Genomic DNA, 23,061 nt, shown 5'->3' with positions numbered 1-23,061 from the left:
CGTTTTCGATTAAAGACGTGAGACATCACCACATTTTTCTCATGACTGCTGACTTTTGTCTGAAATGGGAAAGTGTGAAGGGGAAGACTACAAATCTGAGTAAGCATTAAACTATAGATGCTTCACAATTTTTACTTCTACAACACATTTTGGTCAAAATCACAAAAAGTACCTACCAAGAGTTTTGATGAGAGTTCTAATGCAAAGTGACTTTTTATATACAGCAGAGGGCCATGAACAAGTAAGAACACATTATCATATCTTTTTGGATAAACTTCTTAAAGAAAGACAAAGATGAGTGCAGATATTGCAGCACATAAAGGTAATTTACTGCCATAAACTGAACCTTTCATTTGTTTCTATGTATAAGTTACGAGATTGTGTCTCTCAAATCTTTCAGGTAGCAAAGTGTGTGTCAAGCTGTTTGTTTTATTATTGACCAGGTTTAGCTTCACTGTCACATTAAAATTTGATTCTTTATGTAATGGTAGGGTTGTGAACAGCTGGAGGAGTGCACCACAGATGTGTCAGTTTGGTATCTCCCCTTCCCTCCCTGCCCCCAATTCATACATTGAAGGGAATTTCATGATTTTCCAAAACAAAATCCTCTTGGGGGGGGTTGGGGGTTAAGCAACAGCGCAGCGCACAAAGTGGTGCTCCCACTGTGGCTACATCTGCACATTCTTCACGAGAGCAGCAACACCAATGAATTCATTTCATACTTCAGAGAGCCCAGCAGGAGCACTCTGCCCTCTCCACCCTGCCAACCACAAGTCTGGCCTAAGAGGGGGGGATTCAGATAGAATTAAAAAGCCCAGTTATTCAATAGTCCTCGGGGCATTGCTGAACTTCTCACCTGGCCTCACCTTCACTACACCACACACAGCAGCTACAGCAGCAGCAGCAGCAGCAGCAGCAGTAGTGGAAGAGGGCTTCGCATGCCAGCACAGTACTGTTCCCTCCCTCCCCTCTATCTTTCGCTATCTTGCGCACGGAGAAAGAAGAGGAGTGTGGAAATGATTAATGTGCCACTGTGAAGAGGCGTTTTGTGTGCTCCGCTTCCAGCTCCACATCAAGCTCAATTTAGCAGAACTCCATTAAGCGCAACATAAATAATCAACTTTAATTGATATTCTGGCAAGCTGATTAAGAGTTAACCAGAACACAATGGGGACAAGGGAAATGCATTAAACGCCCCGGTGTCATCTCGTGTTCCTCTCTAATTCGGGGCACATGCAGAGAGCAGCACTGTTGCACTTCCATGTAACCAAGACACGCAGCAGGGAGGAAGAAGAAGAAGAAGAAAAAAAAATAGTCACACTGATGATGCACAAATCATGAGTGTATGAATATTCATGCAGGCCTTCTGTCCATGGAAAGTGATAAATACATCTCACTTTAGCTGACACTGACTCAGTAATCAAGTGGAGTGTTGGGCGAAGTCAAACAGATAAAAAGAAAAAGAGAGGAACATATCAACAGCAAGTCAAGTGCTGCATATGTTTGCAGTTAGGGAAGTACTGTGGTTATTTATTATCGAGGTTTCATTTGAATGCATTTAGATGCTTCGGCAGTACTAATCATTTAACACACATGCCAGTACAGCATTGACATAAGCTGAAAGTTAAGAGAGACACACTGTGTAACCATTTGCCGTAACCTGGAGAGGTGTAGGTCTATACCCTGGGGCTCATTGCCCTGATTTCACCGCTCTGCTGCTAAAACACCTGAACACGCAGGAGGCTCTGCATCCTTCTACCCAGAATAGTTTCCCATAGTTAAAGCTCAGATGAATTCCCATTATAGCCCACTGTGTATCTGTATGACAGCGCAGACACTTTGATGCCCTGACGCATCGTATGAGGTTTCATCAAGTCAAATTTGGGCAATAGAAGGATTTTCTCATATATATTAGAAATGTATAAAGCATATATCCAGTATGTAACAGTCTTTGACTATTAGGCTTTGTCAGGTTTTGATAGGATAACAAACAGTTTTTTGATAGTCATGGAAATCTTGTAAAACATGAAGCATTTGTTATATTTGGGAACACTGTTGATAAAAGGGATTGATTGATGGCCATATAAAATAGAGATTTTGAAAGGATATTAGAGAGCCAAACTCTCATTCCCCATAGGAATATTACCAACTATACGGTGATACCTACTGTACAATCAAACAGTTCCATTAGAAACTGATATAAGTGGACCACACTATTAGTCTTGTTAGGAATATTAGATGGACATTTAGCATAAGATAATGGGAAGATGCCTTAAAATAATATAGTTTTCACAATGTAGCTTCCTACGCAAGACTTTTTCAGAGATGTTAATCTGTAACTAGTAGGGTACAGCTGTGTATAGCTTTATGTGTAAGGACATCACGGACTAAATGAAAACTGTTAACAGCAGCAATATAAGAGAGGAAAACATGTAGCTACAGTAATGAAACAAACAAGAAGCTAACTCCTGGAGGATTCTGTCTGCTCTCCTTCTGCATCCGAACAGGAGCTGAACAAACAGCTAAATCCTCACCTGCATTTTCCGCTAAGAAGGAAAACCCCTTCACGACCAGAAGCAAGCCGCCGAACAAGCATATCTGGATTAAAACCAACTCCTTTCGCTTTTTCCGCCTCGCTTTGACCTTCTTCTGGCTCGGCATCACTTGAGTCGGCCGATTCCGGAGTCGGATACCCGGCAGAGACATCCCCTCTACCGCTGCCACATCCATGCGGATCCCGAAGTAACAAAAAGAAATCGAGCAACCTCCTCAAATTCCCAGAGAATAGATTTATCTCCCGGGAACGGATGAAAAAGTACAGGGGAGGGGTTTTCAGGGGGAATGATAAGAAAAAACAAAAGTTAGGAATTGGTACCGCTGGGATGCTGCGAGGGCTGTTCAGCAAAAACGTTGAGCTTCTGTCTGGAAGTGCCGGGTTTGGCTTCTTATGTCATGTTAAAATGTGGTTTTGGAAGTAGAAAGGCAGAGGACTGCTGCACGAGCTCTCCATGGATGCGTCCGCCGGCTGGGTGTTGAGGTGAGACACACTAATAGGAGGGAGCGAGCGCGAGAGGGTGCGCGTGGGCACGCACGCACACGTGAAACCCAGGTCCAAATTGGTATATTTTAAAATAAAAAAATAATGATTTTAGTGGGCTGTATGTGTGTGTTCAACATTTGTACAGGCACGTTTCCACCGATAGCATATAACAGTAAACTTGTTCGTTAGTTTTGATATTTTATAGGTAAACGTTGACAGTCATTAAAGGGGCAGCTACTCCAGCAATTTATTGCACTTCTGTTAACTTGGGTGACCCACAAAACACAGACTTGTAAAATGGTTTCATTTCCCATATTGTGATCAATGCATTAAGCTCTCCCTGCCTGGTAAATGCCCACATCTCCCATTAGTAACACTTTCTATAATACATTAGTATCCAAGCCCAAGCTGAGAATACCCCAATGACATCACTAACACATCATCGGGGTTATTTTCTCTCTTGAAGCTCTTCCGAAGAACTTTCACAGGCTGAGAAGTTTGTGATGACTAAATTGACCTGTATAAAAATTGGAGAGTTGTCTTTTAATACGTTATTTGTAGCTATATTTTAAAATGATTTAAAAAGTAAACTTTCTGGGGTCAGTTTACTGGTATGAAATATTTATCATAGAACAAATAAAAATGCAAAGAGTATACTTGTACACAGGTAGATTTTATTATTATTATAATTTTATTATTATACATTTATTTGTATAGCTTTGCTATTTTTCATATATGTACATTTTATTTAAAATTCACCACTAGTAAAATAATGTACTTGCAGTATAAGAACGATATCATACTTATGATAATTAAAGTATACTTTAAAATAGATTAAAGCCTGTACAAAATATACTTCAGTATACTTTTTTGACATATTGAACATGAACATATGTTAATTGCTGCATATGGTTCAATACTTTTAATTTGACATGAAAACCCAATAGATTAAAATGTGTTGAGATCAAATAAATAAGGGGGAAAGCTGCAAGGTTTCACTGCCATCTTCTGGGAATGTCTTAAGTGATATACAGCCGGCTGTGATGTACTAGGAGAATTCGACAGTGTATTGCTGAATAGTAATGTAACGTTTTGTTAACAGGCTTTCTAATGCTTTCTCATAGTAGTTTTAGACTAAAACTACTCACCCATTCAAACATACATAAACCCTGTAGGTAGCAGCCAAACACAACAGTCATGCCTTTCAGCCCAACTACTTCTTCTACAAATAATAACAGTAATAATGTTATCATTCTAAAATATGTCAATATCTCAGCCAAGAGTGAATGCCATTCCCTCTGAAAATGGATAAAAGACAAGTTTCTGTTTCTCTTCAGACATTTGGTCTAAAATAAGAGTTGGAACATTCACTGCAGCAAATCATTCATCAAGCCCCGCACAGATTAGATGTAGTATTTTCTTTGGCTACACAACAGTAGTTAGGTCATATGGATTGATTTCACTTGTGTACGCCTCCGCCTGCTTGTACATGTTGCCTACAGAACGGAGATGGACCACAGATTCCACTGTGTGTCTGCCATTTCAGATGTTTTTAAGCACTGATTTGAATGAAACAGAACTTAATGATAATACTTTATCCTGGCCAAGTGGGTTTCTTGATTGTCAGGCCTGAGGTTTCATATAAATAGCGCTGGAAACTTTCCAGCAAGAATGGAAAAAGTGGTCAGGGCTCTAGGCAACTGGTTTCATTGTGCCTTTTTAACCCTTTGGAGCATGGAGCTGAGACAGATAAAATAAAAGACAAGGCTGGCAGGGAAGGAAAGAAAGAAGTGATTGAGAGCTGCAAATCATAATTTAAATAAAAGTAATCCATGTTTATGTGTCCACATAAAACTTTTTCCAAATAAGATGAACACACTACCTGTTTTTTTAGCATCACATATGGCAAGCAAACTCCAGGGACAATCCAGACATGACTGGAGGTCTTAAAGCTGCCAAGAAACTCAGCCTGTCTAACTTGCAAAGCAAGCTCAGACTGGGCATCGAGTTACTAAACAAGATGAATTCCCAACCTCTCAGAGGCACACAAAAGAAAAAAAACGTGAGGGGAAGGAGGGAAGAGGAAGGAGGAGGGGGGCAACAAATTAAATCCAGTTAAATTGTTTTTCCATAGCCAGTGGGCTTGGCAAAGGACTCTCTCACACACACAAGATGTAAGATAAGTTGTAAAGACAAACCAGAAACAGTGTGGCTTCAGATGTAAGAGAATGCCTGGAATTTAACCCACTTTCCCATGTCCAACTGACACCGCGCCCACTGCCCTGCCCTGCAGCCCAGGATGTCCACACACAAACAGCCACCTTGGTTTGAAACACACAGGTGATTCCTCAGATAGACAAACATCTGTCTCTTTCAACACTTCCTTTTCTCTTCCCCTGTTACAGCTGTGATCAACTGCAGCCTTCTCAGATGTTTGGTATAGTGCATCAATAATCCAATGCCACACAGTCTCCTTCCTCTTCTCTCACTGTAAAACCTGGCATTGGGATCACAATGCAGTCATTGCAGAGGAAAGCTGCAGTTCTAGCCCAATTTGTAAGGCTAAGGCTAGCTAGCTATCAGACATATTTGGGTCATGTCTTCCCTCTTCGAGAGCTCCCAAGTCTGGGCTACAGCAGCTCCTTTACCTCTCCTTCTGCTGCTCTCCACCACAATACGGAGAAACCTCAGCTGAGCATCACTAGAGAAAAAGAAGCAGGGGGGAGGGGGGTAGTATATGGTATGGTCGGCCAGGAATAGCTTTCTGAACTAAAAAAGAGCTAAAGAGGTAAAGCAGGGACAGTATAGACAGTCCAGGTGGTAATGCTGTAAGGAGAAACAAGGACAAGTATCCCTGCTTTTGCGTCACATAAAACATGCTGAATAAAACTGTGGAAAAATTTACACACACAAACACACCATGCATCACTTTTTCTATTTACATCTTTATAAAATGACAACAAATTATACATTCAGATCTGTTAAGTGGCAGCAGACATTGTAATAATCAAAACATTTATAAATAGTAGGTATATCTTTGTGGGGCCGCAGTCGGCCAAACCACACTGGTGTCAGTGTTCACTGATATTGAAGCACAGCTAGCCCCTCTCCACAGAGGTAAAGTACAGGTAATTGAGACAAACTGACTCATAGTCACTAAGAAGAGACTACTCGATCCTAGACACAAAATCGACTACAGCTGAAGCGAGCGGTATAGCACTATCCCTCCCTGCAGGCAGAACTGTTATTTTCTCTGAGTGGGTCTGGTGGGGCAATAAAATGATTCAAGGTTGGAGAGACACACAGGTAACCCTTAGGATTTAAAGTCCAACTGAAATCACATTGTCATATTTTCCTATTTTAGCTTTCAAAATCATGCTGGAGTGTTTTTAAATTAATTGGCAATATCTTTTATTTATTTATTTTTTTATAATTGGAGAATAATAAGTCTTTACAAATACATCTGAAATGCGCTGTTAGCCTCTAAGCAGGCATGCCGGTGTGTTTTTGATTGGCAGCTGAACAGGCAGGGGTATCCAGAGACAATGTAAACAAACCTGCATTGCTAATTGTAGCTTACAAGCAAAGGACAGATAGTGTTTCGTTGCAGTGGTACTGAAGAGTAAGGATCTAAACCCACTAATGTTGACGTTTGTAGGTAAGCTGTCTATGTGCTACATTTACAGAGTGGATCAGTATGCTGTAGCAGGAAAAAAAGCAATTTAATTTCAGTTAGACTTTAAAACACACAAGGGGATATTTTACTAAGGAATTGCAACGCTTTTTTTGGCACTAATCTGAATCCTAAAATAACCCCAATATTTTTCCTTGTAAAGATCCGCATGGATTTTCATAACTCAATCACTGACCTTTTTGTTGAACTGACATCAGGCTATTTAACTCATATTTAGTATTCCAAGTTCAGCTGCAGAAACACTTTTTGCATGTCAAAGCAGTCCAGTATCAGATCTTACTTTGTTGCACCTCAACTCAGATGGGCTCATTTACATCTTTAGTCTTAGTAAATACATTGTAAAATTGAAAAACGGCTGTGAATTTTGCTCCCCTGATGATAATTGTGACAAGTTTAGTAAATATCCCCCAGTCTTTTCATCAAGGTAATCTTTAACCTTTCAAAATAGACTTCACACATGTAACTATGTTCATGTGCCTGTACTACAAGCCAAGAACTTGAAGCTGAGTTATACTTCAGGGTCAGTGTCATGTCTCTTAGCAGAGATTAAGTGGAAACAGTGGACTGAGAGTGGGACAGGCAGGAAGAATCTGAAAGAGAGAGACAGACAGAAGGAGGTAGAAACCTGAGTATACAGGCAGTGGGAAAAAGACAAAGTAAGAGAGCACAGAAAGTGACTGGGCCACACAATACAGTGTTGCTGTTGGGTCCCATGCCTCCTGTGCGCCCTTGCTCAATGTCCCTTCGTAAATCTAAGAAAACTGGGCACTGCTTTGCAGATATACATTTTCTTTGCTACTTTGTTTACACCTAGCCGGTCCTATCTGATTCTGGAGGAGAGAGGCCAAGGACACCAGCAAAGGGGACGATGATCTGTGACAGGCCATGAGAATCCTGCTGATTTCCAAACAGGAAGGACAGTCCACAATCAGGTGTTAAGAGTCACTGAAGATTAAGGCCTTCCTGAGGAAACAGAGCTCACCATCATGTCCCCGATATAACATCTGCATGAGAGAAAACACAACACAACATTTTGGTCTCTGTGTCCTTTCATCAGTGTTAGCCTATCATTAATCAATACTGGCATAGATTAAGTATTAAACAGTTTAAATAGTGAGTATGTAACTGTTGCTAAACAGCAGCTACTGTGTCCACAAGTGGCAATTACAGGATAATGGCACAATACATTTTCCTTCATTATTTCTGTGACATACCAAATAGTCAGCAAAATGACTCAGTAATGTTGGTTACACAGCAACACAGCAGTTTGCTTATATTAACATTAGCCTTGTATGCTAAAGGTCATACCAGACCAGGTAAGGCTGCATCAACAACACCCCTGAGCACAATGAAACGAAGGTGAACTTTTCATTTGTAAGAGGAGTAATGTGTTATGGCTTCTTTTGAAAGTTATACAGTCTCGCATTAAAACTGCATTAATTCGTTTTTTGGCCACTTCAGGGCATAAGCTGAACTAGCTGAAAAGATGACACCAACATTTTATCACCTTGTAAAGTTGTTACGGCTAACATGTCAGCAAAAAGTGGCTTGTTCACACATCAAGAAGACACAAAGCAACTTCAGCATTTTATATTTTTATATATATATATATATATATCTGTTTGGTCTCCATCTACTCCTGAGGAAAATATCTGGCCCTTCAGCTGCTAAATGCTCCACTATGTTCACCAGCTAGTCACTAACTTTGTCTCTCTGTTGTGAATATTTTTATCCACCGTAAACAGCTGCTTGCTGTAGCTGAAAATCAGGTTGATTAGAGCGGAGTTGTGGGCCATGCTGTGGGAGCTGAAAGATGCTAAAACGCTCTGTGGAGGTGAGGGGAACTGATGAGTCGGGATAATTCTCTGTGGGTTCACCACTACTAGCAACTAGGCAAGGGTTCTGATAGCCTGTTCATGTTGGATCCAGGCCCAGATTCGTTAAGCTCCAACAAAAAAATATCTTCTCGAACCTTTTTTATCTCTCCCTTCTATTTTTATTAGCAAAATGCAATGGAAAACATACATAGCAGCCTCGTTTTTAGTTTTCCGTCACTATCGCTTAGTCCACTTTTAATCCTGATTAGTCCACTTCTTATCCAGAGATCTCTTCGGTGAATAGATATGAATTAAGCAAAAGAGAAGTGATCAAAAGGGAAGCTGAAAGCTGAAAACAGCTTCCAGTTTTATTGGGAGATTTGAGCATACAAGAAATTCTACATGGAGTGTGTCCCTGTAGCTGTTATTAAAAATAAATAGGGTGCAACATTGTGAAAGCAGATATAAATTAAAAATAGAGGTTACATCTACTCTCTGAATACATCTCTGACAGGTCTGTGATATGTGATTTGAAAACAATTAGAACAGAAATTGTTGATGTGGGTTTGAAACTGTAGAAGCCTGATGAGCAACAGAAACCTTCTTGTAAGCTGTTTATATCAGAATTAGAACATTGCAGACGGGAAGGAAGGAAGATGAGAGAAGATAACGGAGGACTGTCACAAACTACTCATTCGGAGGAAAGCGCACACTGCTCATGTTTAAGTCATGCAAAGCAAACCTCGGGAACACCAATTCCCTCTTTAAAATATGCAGCGACAGAGCCAAGCAAGCAAGCCCCTTGTCTGACATCTCTCTTACATCCAAAATTTCCCTCTCCTCCCACCACAGCGCACATTTCCAAAAGTGCTGTGTGTGCACTCCCCTGCTCGCACACCCAGAAATGAAAAACCAAATAACTCTCTCCACTTATCAGACCAATTTTTTTTCTGCTTCTTCTTTCTCATTTACTCCTCTTTCTCCCATCTCACTTGCTCTTGCTGTCAAACAAAAAGGCCTTATGTAAAAAGGTGCTGAAGCCTCCATGTCTTCGGGCACATATTTACCCAACATGCACTTGAGGATTACAGTGCAAGACCCCCTGCTGTAGAAGAGTCTGGGATAGGAGTACAGGCTTTCAAAGTCCCGCATGGGACAGAGGTGTGTGTGTGTTTATGGAGGGTTATAGAACAGATGTATCAGTAGATACAAATAACGCTCCACACCTCACTGGTGAATATTTTGTCCTGGTGTCAGACATGTTCATATAACTAACTGTACAAATAAACTGAGGAGCGGTAAGTACGGCTGCTGTTAAAAGTCCGGCTGCACTGCCAGTTTGACGGCATATCCGTTTATGTGCACGCTTGCCAGAGAGTTCACACGGGGAGAGGAGCTGTGCCACAGGAGCCAGCAGCAGCAGCAGCAGCAGCCTCAGCAGGGAGAGCAGAGGGGACATGGAGGGAGCTGACTCAATGCCTCCCCGTCTCTATTCTCCCAGAACTCGTCTGTTTTTGCACTCGTAAACAAATACTGAGGGCAAATAAGAGCAACCCCAACCCCCTCCTCCCCCACTTCTCAGCCCTGCAATATGAACCACAGAATAAGAAACAAACAGGTCTGTCTCTCATGAGCGTTGCCGAGTTTCACCGCTATGTCAACAATAACAAAGAGAGCAGGCACAGACGGGAGAGGGAGACGTGGAAAACAGAGACGCTGAGGTGAATGTAAACGATAGGTAGAGGGGACTGTAACTGCTTTTTTCCCCCCTCTCACCACACATTTAAACCTGCCATATTGTACATGACACAAATACACTAATATAATAAATGGGAGGAACAGGAACATATTTTTGGGGCAGCGATATTTGTTGACAGTGCAAAAGAAAAAGAAAAAAACAACTGTGCAATTTCCTGCAAAGAAGCACAGCTGTATATTTTCTGTTTCATGTCTCTCAGCGTTTCTGCAAATTTAAGAGTCAAATTGAACTTAAATACCTTGTTATAACATCTGGCATTGGTTTTAGGAACCCAAAAATGCTGGCTAATACAAACGTACAATCTTTTAAATTGAATGTAGCTACTTCCAATTACAAGAAAAAGAACAGAAAATGTAAGGTTTTTGGGCTTTCAAGCATGGGTCGCCATTACATAAATGTTTTGTAATGGCTTTATTCAGACATGACAGGATCATTACGGATAAAACTGTAAGTCCTGTGCAATATTTGGCACTTGGGGCGCAACAGGGAGCAGCGGCACTGCTAAAAAAACAGCAGGGAGCTGAAAAAATGATGATATGAAGGGAAAAGGAGTCTTTTCACTTCTATTACAGGCTGCAAGATGCATCTTAAAACTTATTTTGTAGATGAAGCCTTAATTAATAACCTCTCTTATCGCAGGGAATCATTTTCCTCATTAATGTCATCATTTATTAGAGAATTCTGATGCCTCCTTTATAATGGCTGATGCGCTTGTCAAGACTTAAAAATGACAAGACATTAGGTTAGGACTCTCATTTAATTCCTATTTGCTCACATGCTGTATGCAACAGTTTCCTAGATACTGTAGTCATACTGTGCGCATGTAGGCATGGATGAAAATTGAAAATTTAGGGAGATTGATGGTCTGTTGATAATGTGGTTTTTCCGAGATTGTTTTTGTTTGTTTTGCCCCGCGCTTTGAAAAGTGAATGAGACCAGGTTTGACGTGAGAAAGAAACTCCTTGACAATTATGGTGTAATTGGCTCACTCGCACTATTCTGTGTTTTATTAAAGCTGCACTAATCAATATTTTCATATCAACAATGGAAAAAATGACTATGCGTAATGTGAAAGATGTTGGTCATAGTGTTGAACCCACAGAAAATTATAACCATACTTTGCAGTTAACCTCAGCTCTATGGAGCATACGCTCAGCTTATTGTTATGGTTTTACAGCTGCTCTCATCAACCTTGTTTTCAGCAGCTGTTCCCAACAAAAAAACACTGATAAACCTACTGTACACTACCTGCCAAGCAGCAAGCAACAACAACTAGCTGGAGAACTTAGTGGAGCATATAGCAGCTAAAGGGCCAGACATTTAGATATTTTAAAAAATCATTAATGTAGATTTATGATGCATATATTTTGTATAAGAAGTAGTGTACACATTTTTTACATCATTCTTACGAAGTGGGAATAATATGCACATTTAATAACTCTTTTTGAACACTGACCTTGTGCATGCTGAAGCCTTTCTATTATTGTTACCATATTCAATTCAGAATGGGTCTGCGCTGTAAATGTTACGGTAATATTAGCTGTTCCAACCTATTAAGACCGCTGTTGTCATACAGAGAAGTGACACAGCTGCTTATTCAAACATGAGAGTAACATTGTAGATGGCCAACAATACATTTACATAACAGAGTGCAGGTCTGAAAGGGGCTAAAGAAACATGATGTTCACTTTAGGTTAGTAACACAGAAATGATGAAAAAAAGAAAAACATACCTGGTATTTTGCATTGACTCTAGATATCCTCAGATATCATGAGTCTCAATAAAACTACATTTAAAGTTGCTCAAAAAGTTTAGCTTAAGGGATGATTAACCTTTAAAACACAGTGAATGATTCAAGACCTCAAATTACACTTGTTAAGACAAGCCTCAGGTCTACAAAATTAAAGATGTCTGATGTTTTATGGCCCTGCAGACACCTGCTATGTGTATGACAGTGTACTGTAAGTGATTGCATGCGTTTCTGTTTTTGTGTGTCCGTCTCAAAGGTTCCCTCACCCCACTGACCTAGGGCTCCCTTTCTGAAGACACATCACCCTCTGCCCCACTGCTAGCGTTGGGGTCCTGTCGGGAACGTAGGGTGCCTTTCTCCCTGCCCGACTCTGAGGGGCCCTTGGAGCGCGTCTTCTCCTTCCTCTGCTGCTGCTTCTCCTGCTTTGACAGCTGAGGAAACACAAGAAAAAGGAAGATTTGGCTCATGAATAAATTCTTCATCTACGGTTTCTTTTATGGGCCCTTAACATGTATAACCATGTCAAAGGAAATGACAAAAACAGTTATCTAAAGGACACATGTTGTGAATAATACATAGAAAAGATTGGTTTCTGCCTTAAAATTGCCCTTCAGAAAGTGCCCCAGTTTACATTCAACATGCCTCTTCTACTTCAGCGAGTCCTTTTTTTTTTCCTGAGAGCATGCCTGAACATGATGCATCCAGCTGTGAGTTTTATGTGTCATCTCTGAAAAATAGTGGGCCTAGAAAGAAGCCCCTGCTCTTTGATTGTGAGTGCCACCAAAAAAATGATATTCGACACTGATGTTGCCAAAACGATCCCTGTTACCTAAGACCCCTTTGGAAGCACCAATATATCTCAGAAATACTTTCATAGCCATTCATGTTTTTGGCTTTAACATAATTTATATTGGTTGCACTGAAAGAGAAAAAGAGAACTGTGAAGAGAAAGGTTTGATGTCCATTTCCTACTCATCATATACATAACAGGTATCTAAAGGGGAGCTCCAACGATATTACACATCAAAGTCTGTTTACAGGTGTTGGGGAGTACTACTACATATGTGAAAAAAGTAGTATAAAGCCTTTTGAGGCTCCACAGGGGAGCTGCATGAAATCTGATAAATTACCTCAAGTGATGTCACTTGTCAGCTTCGGTTGGGGCTGAAAACTACAAGTTTGAAATTGAAAAAAAAACTGGGGGTGTGGAGTTAGAAAGAAGTGAGGCTACCATACGTCTGTAGCCCCGCTCCTCATCTCTGCTTCAGGCTAGGAGCTCAAGGCTAATTTAGCTGCCACTAGCACAACACACCCAGTCCAGTGAATTGAGTCGAGTTGCACTGTGGGTAATGAAAGCGCCAGATTTTGAAAAGAGAAAAGAATGCTTGGAATAAAAATGAAGACATCCTTAGTTCTGCTGCGTCCAATTTGACATATTTTTTAAACTGTCCATTGTGAGTCTAACAATTTTATGGGAGCACAACGCTAAAATCAGTGGAGTATTCTCTTAAAGGCCCTGAAAATCTAGTTCAACAGCCACTTACTATGAGCGATGTTGTGCTAGATGAGCACAACATTTCCTGCCAAAGTTAGAAGGGCTTTGGAAATTGTCCTTGAGGGGTTTCTGTATTTGTGTTTTTCTCTGTGCTCTCCTCACTGGTTTGAGGTGGGCAGGGTTCAGTTGGAAAAAGGTGATGTCACAAACGTCCATGCAAACCACACACACACAGTCCTGGTGAATCAGATTAGTTGAGTTTTTGAGTGTTAGACTCTTAATAAATAATATCTATGTATATTTTTTACGAACGTAAACTTAAATTGTTGCTTGTTTAATCATGAATATTTAATGCTTTGAAAAATGTTTAAGATTTGAAATCCAGTTTTCAGGGGCTTTAACTATAAAAAATAATGTGTGCGACATTCACATTTTCAGTGTGAGTCTTTGCTTTTTCCTCAAGTTAATCTGTACAATATATATTACAAGAAACATCATCCATGACTGAGCTACAGCTGAAACGTTAACAGTTTAGGTCTCTGGTGGCTCAGTGGGCTGAGGCGCAAAACCATGACCATGCTGCATCATGACTTGCAGATCATGACCTTTGCAGTATGTTCAGTATTCACTCACAGCTCCCAACATGCATGCAAATTAGTACAATTAATTAAATGAAGAAGCAAGAACGCTTCAACGTCAAAGACAAGCACTCTACATCTGACACGACCACTTCTATTCCATTCTCATTTGGAGCTATTCCGAGATGTCATATGACCACTTCAATGAGTCTATTGTTGTGATGGCCTGCACTGCCATCACAGTGCCACTCAGCACGACTAGTCACTACTCCTATCGAACCCACTCCCCCTCCTTCTTTCTCATTGTATTCTTCACAGTCCATAAAACACCACAACAGTAAAGATGAAGTAAGTATGCTACCCGTCATCTGAAAAAGGCCTGTAAACACCAGATGTTAAAACTTTTATGACTGCCGGGGAAATATTTATGAACTAAATGTCATGTTAAAAATCCAAAGCATTGCATAACACATTACATTATTCAAAGAGTGAGTCAAAGATATAAAAAAAAAATCTGTGTTATTCCCATTTGAACCCATTAACATGCTGTAGTATCAAACTAGGCCTACTGTCTTGTTGATGTTGTTGATATAAAATCTGGCACATAAAAGCCCGGGGGAGTCACATACCTTCAACATCATACTTGACAGTTTCTTTCTTTGCCATAAAGCAATCATCACTTCAAACTCTGATGTTAAGACCACATTCAAACCCAAAACAGCAAACTACAACCAGATAAAAACCTGACCTAACATGATCAAACATTACATATACTGGGTTTCAGCCCAGAGCCCAAAACAACAAAACAAAATGCACAAACAGTCAGGTGAACAAACAGAAAAAAACTCAGCGCCCCTGTGCTATCGACCCCAGCCGTTCAGCATCCCAAAAAGAACATCCAAACGGGATGATTTTCATTGCTCTGGATAACACCATTGTTTGCTGGCCGCTTGACCCTGTGGTGGACTAAATCCCTGATTCATGGAAAGAAAGGAACAGTGTCTGTTGGCCATTGCTTCATTTCCCCCCGTGCCAAGCTTAGCCTATTGGCTGGCCTTTTATCCCTCATGTTCAGCCTTGGCTTTGGCTCCTCAGCCCCCACAGCAAAACATCCCAAACAGACAAGATTAAAATTCTGAGGACTGCTTAATATCCCTCCCTTTGGGCCAGAGAGCCAAGCCCACCAAGGGGAGAGCAGCCAAAGCCGGCCCATAGCCAAAGCATAAGGACGTTGGCCGGCTTCCACAGAAGTGGCCAGAATTGATTCAGGAAGACGGATAGAGTAACTTCTTTCAAATGTGTGGAATAAGAGGGTGAGAGAGGTGTATCAGAGGGTCACAAGTATTTATATTTCGTTTGCATGGTTTAATATCTCTATTACTTAGCTTATGGCTTTTATACTGTTGTTCAGTGTTACTAAAATTCAGGTATTTATGATGGTTTATTCAAAAACATATGTAGGGCTGCAACTAATCACATTATTTTGGTTTGGTATTTCTAATGAATCAACAAACATATCAGATACTTGCAAAAATATAACCAAATCACCAAACTAAACAAACAGAGAATGCAGATTTTCATCATTGATTAATCCAGAAGGTCCCACATGAAGGAGCAGGGGGGAGGCAGAGCCGTAGCAAGCCAAGCACACACGACCAAGGGAAAAAATATTGCGTGAAGCTTACACCTGCAATGACAGATTTTGGCCACTAGGGGGCAGCAGAAACAAGTTGTGAACACAACACTGACATATTAGCACCTTTTAAGTTGATATGGAGAACTTGTTAGCGAACAGCAGTTACTCCAAATTATCATCCATTTGGAGACATGTTTCTGGCAACCTGATGAATATAAATCCTATATTCACTCTCTTCTACCTCTGTTTTTGCTCTCTACAAACTCCTGAGAACAATATCTGTCTCTTTATCTGCTAAATGCTCCACTATGTTCACCAGCTAGTCGCTAACTGTGTCTGTTTGCTGTTTGGTGCTGAGCAGCTAGTGCACAGTGGGTTTTTAGAGTTTTTCAGCTGAAAATGATGCTATGAGAGTGCTGAGAGTGAACCAAAACAGTAAAGTTGTAGCCAGACAGCTAAACAATGAGCTGAAACTCGCTATAAAGCTCCGTAAAGCCGAGTGGAGCTGCAGAGTTGCTGATGATTCTCTGTAGCTTCATTACTACAAGCGACACGTCTCACATTACATACTGTCATTTGATACACTGTTATTAGATAAAATGTTGATTATAGCTGCTTTAATTTTAATAGATCTTTTTTACAACTGATGTTTTGACTTGTCAAACAGGTGAAACTAATAACATTATTCATTCCTGTTTTGCATTGCATTCATTTGTGGAAAAAGGCCATCATTAATGTTATTTCCACCTGTGGTTCTCCTGTTTATCTAGCCCTAAAGCTATCAAGATTCAGGTTAGCAATGGATTCATTCAGAAAGCAAACAAAATATAAAGTTTGATAGGGAAGAAAAGGAAAAACAATGAAAAACAGTTGAGTTCAAACTGTATGAAGACGCCAGTCTTGCTCTTGAGTTCACTGTGAGTATAGCAGGAGAGCCTTCTGTCTTGAGTCTAAAACCTGGCAGTTTGGTTAATGTTTTTCATTTGCACAACAGAAACTAATTAAACTAATGCGGTTACTCGTTGATTAAAAAGCAGTATTTTGGCTTCCAAGGGACATAATGACTGGAAAAATTTTGGGAACCACTGAATAAATCTATCAATATTTTTTTTTAATTCATTAATTAATGGTTTGATTTTATAAAATGGAAAAAATAGATAAAGATACCCATCATTACTGTTGGGTAATATTATATAAACCTTTACATTTAACAATGGAAGCCAGACTTCTAAAACTGCCGTACAAGAACGTTACTTCAATGTAAATAGATGAAAATTTTCAAAATTTTGCTTAAATAAGGAAATGTCTAAGTCTACGTACAAATCTGAACAGATAGTCAATGCCAACTTTGACATACACAACATTTGATTTCCAACCCTGCCTATCATAACTTCCTAAAGCCCAAGATGACATCAAATCACCTAATCTGTTAATTGACTATTAATTTCAGCAACACACACAGATATTCTTTACCCCAAAAGAACCAAGAACATAAAAACCTGTCTAGTAGTCAAAGCTGCCACTCAGCATGTACCGCAATTGAGATATTAACCCTTTCTGACCTTATAGTACAGCTTTAGTATGGAGAAATCCATTAGGAAGGAGGCGTCCTGGTTTGACCCTGGTTTTCTGTGACATACAGCATTATGAAGGGAGCAGAGAGCAAAAAAACCATGCTGGTAGAGGCCTGACTGGCTCCCACAGGGACAGGTACTGCAGAGGGTGAGCATCAAGTGGCAACAGTGAGCTTCCCAAAGCCTGTGCATGTGGGCTTGTGCTGCCAATCATCTGAAGCCCACACACAACACCCTGTCACGCACACACATATAGACAAACACTTGACAAAGCCAAATCTGGGTGCTTTCAGCTTCGCCATGGGGGTGTCTGAGTGAGAACACTGTGAATCAGTTGCGCTCCACAAGGCCATAGAAGAGGTGACAATGGCAGATGTCAATCCTGGCAAGGATGTGATTGTTGATGTCTGGGTTTTTCAAGTTATTTTTTATCTAAGTTTCCACGTACAACTTAAGAAAGTCATTGTATCATCACAATATTTAGCATGTAGTAGTTTATGATCTAAGGGTTAAATATACAAGGGGTGTGCGTGTGTGTGTGTGCACTTGCTAAGAAGTAGTTTGACAGTACTGAGCACTGTATGTACAGTTGAAGAGATACATAAATAAGCATGTTCCACCCAACAACCTCCCCTGTTAACTTAATTTATCATTTCAAATCTAACGCAGTTAAGTTAGTATTTCCAGGAAATGTAAGGAGTGGTCTTGAAATTCTTTTAAAGCTGCATTAATTGCTTTTTGGTCACTTGGGGGCAGCAGAACAAGCTGTTCAAGACAACATTAACAAATCATGACCTTATAATGTTGGTATGGAAAACATTTTAGTAAATACTGTTATTGCCTATTTACATATCCAACAGATAAGGAGCAACATTACTTTGGAGTTGTGTTTCTGTCCATCTGACAAAGTCAAGTATTCACTCTTCTTTTAGTTCTGTTTTGGTCTCTATCAACTTCTGAGAAAAATATCTGGCTGTTAAGCAGCTAGTTGCTAACTGTGTCTGTTTGCTGTTTGAAGCTGGGCAGGTAATGTACAGCAGGTGTATGAGAGGTTTTTCTGTGAAAACAGTAGGTGGTGGTGGTGTACTGGGGTGCATTATATTGAAAAGTGTTCCTAATAGTTTGTTCACTCCATTAACATACATGAGGAGGGCAAAATAGTAGGAACACTTTTCAATATAATGCACTCCAGTTCACCACCACCACCCACTGCGACCTCAATAATAAACATAAGGTAGAATTATCACCTTTCTGACGATGTCAACAAAGACTGAAAATGTATAAGCTTCGTAAAACTAAAATTTATGTTACTGTTATATTGGATAGCATTGATTGCACAGGTGTTCCTAATAAAGTAGTATTTTAGACTTATTTTTCATCTGTGAAACATCCTGCTCTGTACACATCTTGGGGATAACTCTTTGATAATCAAATGAAAAGAAAGTCTTATTAAACTATGAAATTTCAATAATGGTAAATCCACCATTTGTCCACCCTGTAACTTACAGTATCATTTACACCTAAATAGACATTACACAATTGAGGTCAGAGATGGCAGAAAGCACAATATTTTTTTAACACAACAGAAGAGCAAATATCACCATCTAGTGGCTAAAAATCAGTAATAAAATGACTCCTTGAAAAGCTGAATCAGAATGACAATTCATACAGCAATAATAATCAGGCAGAGAGCCATAGCTAATTTCTCATGTTTGTAAGAAAGTGCAGAATTTCACACACTAGCTTTGAAGTATAGCTTGATACTCTCCAGTACCTGTTTGGGGTCTGTGGGACCTGTAGGTGATGACAGTTCAATGGTAACAGGTCCGTCGTTTTGAATCTGGACCTGCATGTAGGCTCCAAACTCCCCATCTAGAAACACAAGACAAAACAAAAAGACGCTTTACAAAACATAAAGAATTAGCACTCAAATCAAAACCCAAAGAAATTAGATCGACCCATCTAAATGACACCACATTTTAATATTAAAAACCAGTAAACACAGAATTTCTTCGGCATTGGCATTAGATGTTTATGAGGATGTAGGATAATGTAGAGTCTTGAGACATTGGGGACAAAAGATGAAGGGGCTGTAGGAGGACAGGAAGTTTCAACTTAAATGTTCTCCTTTCTTCCACTGGGTCTGTGAGATTAATGACACCATCTGCACAATGAAGCTGTGGGCCGTGGTGGAAAAGCGCTGCATCATCATTTTCCTCTCTGGAGGGGGGGACTAATTAAGAAGCCTTATGCCTCCCTTGCTGGGACAAGGTGTTCTCCGCACCTGCTCCCCGGTGGGCTGACCCAATTCACTGCCACCGTCACCGCCACGGCGTCACAGCACTGATAATCCACAACTCCCACCCGCAAAACTGCCATAACCTTACACTGAGATGGGAGTACAGGCAATTAAATAGCAGGGGGACAGGCCCACTGATCCAAACTTATAAGTAAGTGGCGATAACAGTGAGCCTCAACACTTTTCTTTTTAATTAGCTTGGAAACAAGTAGCTGTGAACTACCCATCATCTTGTCCTGTGGCCTCCTGGGATTCTATTCAAACTGGCCTCAGTTTGACTTCCACATATTCTGATTATTTTTCTTCTCTTATTTCACAAAATCTGTCATCTTCTCAAGAACAAAAAATAACTGTCAGCTAGTGTATCTGACCTGTCTGACATTAGAATTTTTTTTAGTAATAACTGCAAAAAGGAAATTCTGACAAAAAGCTACATGAATTAAGCGTTTTATTGACACTGACTCTAAGGCTGTATTCAGACCAAATCAGGCAGTGCGACGTTCAGCCGCAGGGTCGAGCGGAGGTGTGGTGGGGGGTTGTGGGCATGTTTATTTGTGCTCTAGAACGTAACCCTGTGAAACAATCACAAAATAACATTTTATTGATCTGATTCACCGGCTTTCTTGTTACCAGCACCCCCTCTCTTCATTCACTCTCTAGCCAGCTCGACCACAGCTTTTTTAAAATGAGTTGAGAAGCTGACAGCAAAGTCTAACTTTATTTTTAACGTTATCATATGAAGATAAATGCACTCCCCTCATCCTTGTAACGTCTTTGTACTCCCTCATGGCAGAGTTTACTACTCTGATCAGTCTGATCTCCAGCTGTGATTGGCCACCGTAGCCTTCAGCCGCAGTGACATCAGGTTGCGTTTTTCCAAAAGTTGACTCTGGTTCAACTTTCCGGCCGCGGTCCAGTGCGGTGCCGCAGCGGCCAAAACAGCCGCAGCCGAAACGCACTATCCCCATTCAAATGAATGGGAGGACTGGCGTTTTCGCCGCACCGCCTGATTTGGTCTAAATACGGCCTAAGGTGCAACAGCAGTAAAAACATATCACTATAGGACTACAAATCACACAGTGAAGACGGCTGTATCATCAGTTCACCCACCTTTAATGAGCTCGGGCTTGTAGGCACTCCTCATGTTCTCCAGGATGCTGTTATAGAAAGGCTGGGCCAACTCTGCAGGCATGGCTGCGTGAAAGTCTGGCTTGTTGCCCTTCAGTATGCACTGCAGGGTGAACTGGCTCACACACAGCACCTCAAATTCCCGGTCCATGACACTTTTGCTCCATGCTCGTCCGTTCTCGTCTTCGAACAGCCTCAGGTTCAGGATCTTGCGTACTCTGAAAACACGGGGGTAAAGGCAGAGAGAACTCAGATCTGTGAGCCTGAACTTCAAGGAATCAGCCTTCTGTCTGTACCAGGCTCATGACAATCACTGATCAATCTGGTCAATACTGGCAGAGAGCTTATTAGCCTTATTTGAAAGGACCACACTGGAGTTTTGCATTTTATCCCTACAAATGATGTGTAATTTACACTTATGCTGGTGATTTTCAAATGCATGCAATAAAGTCTTATCATGTTTTGGTGTATTTTTCCAACTAGTCCAAGCAATCTATTGATTTCAGTTGCTTGAATTGTGTGGTATGCATTATTTCAGATTCAAGATTTGAAGGTTTTATTTGTTACATGCTCACACAATATGTTCAGACTAATGCAGGGTGGCGTACTCGTGAGGCTGTGCTAAAAAGGCTGGCACGCAATAGAGAATAATAATTTGAATAAGAGTAAAAATTTGACTAGACAAAGAAATATAAAAGATAAAAATTAAAGATGATAAAAATGCAAATATTAGGTTTTTTTTAATTATGTAGATTGCCTGTAGTTGATCTATTCATTTAACTGTTCACTTACAGTTTTTGTAAATTGTATTTCCTAATACAAAAGGTCTAAATACTTTTTCAAAGCCCTCTCCAGACTGCTAGAAATAACACTCAGCAGGGAAATGCTGAGGCCTTTTCACTTTGCTGTCTGACGAGTAGTTATATTTAAACCCTTTGAGTCTAAAAATACTAGAATCAGCTCAAAGAATAACCACCATACGCAAGTTTCTAATTGTAGACTGAATGACCACAGTGTCCTCATGGTAGCTATGGTCCTGGATGGTTTATGTTATTAGGATAAAACACACAAATCCTCTTACGGTACATGATGGTTTGAAAGTAGAAACGCATTATGTTTTGGAAAATTGTTGGTATACTATTTTTCAGTTAAGCATCCATAACACAAGCTCATTTTTCTGACACAATTGTTCAAATCCAGTCAGAGTGGTGTTTCTGATGCTGAAGGTCCCTCCTACACACACTCACATGTAGTCAGCATCCCTCTGGGTGTCCTCCATAGATATACCCAGCAGCACACACAGTCCTCGTCCTATTGAACTGATCTGCTCTTCTCCCACTGCAGGAAAACAGGAAAATGTTGAGTGATTGAAACACTGCTGCTGCTGTCATTCAGTGACAAGCAGCCAATGCTGACAGGTGACAGACTGAATGACATCACTGTGTGTGTAGAAAGCAGCCAGCAGATAGGACTGTCATTCAGCTGTCAGTACCACCGACTTCCAAAGGACACATTCATTCTGACTGCAGTGATATAATATTTACTGGTTTCATCCCCCGAGCTTGAACGTCCTGCTAGCAGTGTTGTGCCTGGACTCTAATGCTAACCTAACCTAGCTAGGTTAGCTAACATGCATGGCACACGTCAGTAAGATAAGAAAGCTACAAGCCTCGGTTAAGCGACACTATCAAAGATGTCTAAGCATGGAAGCTTCGCCCTGTTTAAAATAGCCGCTTACCTGTCACAGACGCCCTGTTCACCCTCTGAATGATAGCCCTCATTGTTGTAGTTGTGTTGGTCAGAACCACGCATGTAGAGTAAAACCAACTTCCGACACTACCCACAGTCTGGACGGGATGTTGTCGCCCTCTGGCGGCTGAATGTCACAACACACATCCTCTGCTTCTTCCGGAGGTTTGCTAGGACAACAATATTTTACAGTGGTGCTAAAAAATAACTAAGTACACTTAAGTAGTAAGTAAGTACTGTTCTGAGGTACTTGTATTTTAATTGGGTTCTTAATTTTATACTTGCTTTTTTTTCTGCTACATTTACAGCTGTACTGGTTACTAACCTTTAAGAAAACTACAATGAGCATATAACATATGGTGTATTGTTATAGAATGAATTAAAATTGTTAATGCAACAATATAATATTCTGATAGCATTTCAATAATATATAATTATACAATTTCATGCAGGTAATTTTTCTCACACAGTGAGCACTTTAACTTTAGCAATTTGATTATATTTTCCTGATACTACATGCAAACTTTTAAAAGTAAAGATAC

General features: G+C 40.3%; 2 protein-coding genes across 3 annotated transcripts in view; both read right to left on the bottom strand.

Annotated features, from left to right (window-relative positions):
* Positions 1–3,031, bottom strand: part of LOC121905691 (sodium/potassium/calcium exchanger 3-like) — a 64,446-nt gene extending 61,415 nt beyond the window's left edge. The window contains exon 1 of the mRNA XM_042424141.1: positions 2,535–3,031. Coding sequence (XP_042280075.1) covers positions 2,535–2,730 — 196 coding nt within the window. The 5' untranslated portion in view covers positions 2,731–3,031. The remainder of the gene's footprint in view (positions 1–2,534) is intronic.
* A 2,934-nt stretch (positions 3,032–5,965) lies between these two features.
* Positions 5,966–22,641, bottom strand: dtd1 (D-aminoacyl-tRNA deacylase 1). Of its 2 annotated transcripts, none has more exons than XM_042424163.1 (6): positions 22,509–22,641; positions 22,018–22,108; positions 20,753–20,988; positions 19,118–19,215; positions 12,327–12,491; positions 5,966–7,738 (listed from the first exon to the last, which is right to left on the bottom strand). In XM_042424163.1, the coding sequence occupies exons 1-5, from the start codon at positions 22,549–22,551 to the stop codon at positions 12,336–12,338; spliced, it is 624 nt and encodes a 207-aa protein (XP_042280097.1). In that variant the 5' UTR covers positions 22,552–22,641; the 3' UTR covers positions 5,966–7,738; positions 12,327–12,335. The 2 variants fall into 2 exon arrangements, with proteins under 2 accessions (XP_042280097.1, XP_042280088.1); XM_042424154.1 differs by having other exon boundaries at positions 12,336–12,491; positions 22,509–22,640.
* Positions 22,642–23,061: the final 420 nt, after the last annotated feature.

This window comes from Thunnus maccoyii, chromosome 2, assembly GCF_910596095.1.
Source record: "Thunnus maccoyii chromosome 2, fThuMac1.1, whole genome shotgun sequence".
NCBI classification, from domain to species: domain Eukaryota; kingdom Metazoa; phylum Chordata; class Actinopteri; order Scombriformes; family Scombridae; genus Thunnus; species Thunnus maccoyii.
This window is presented reverse-complemented; position numbering and strand designations above follow the sequence as displayed.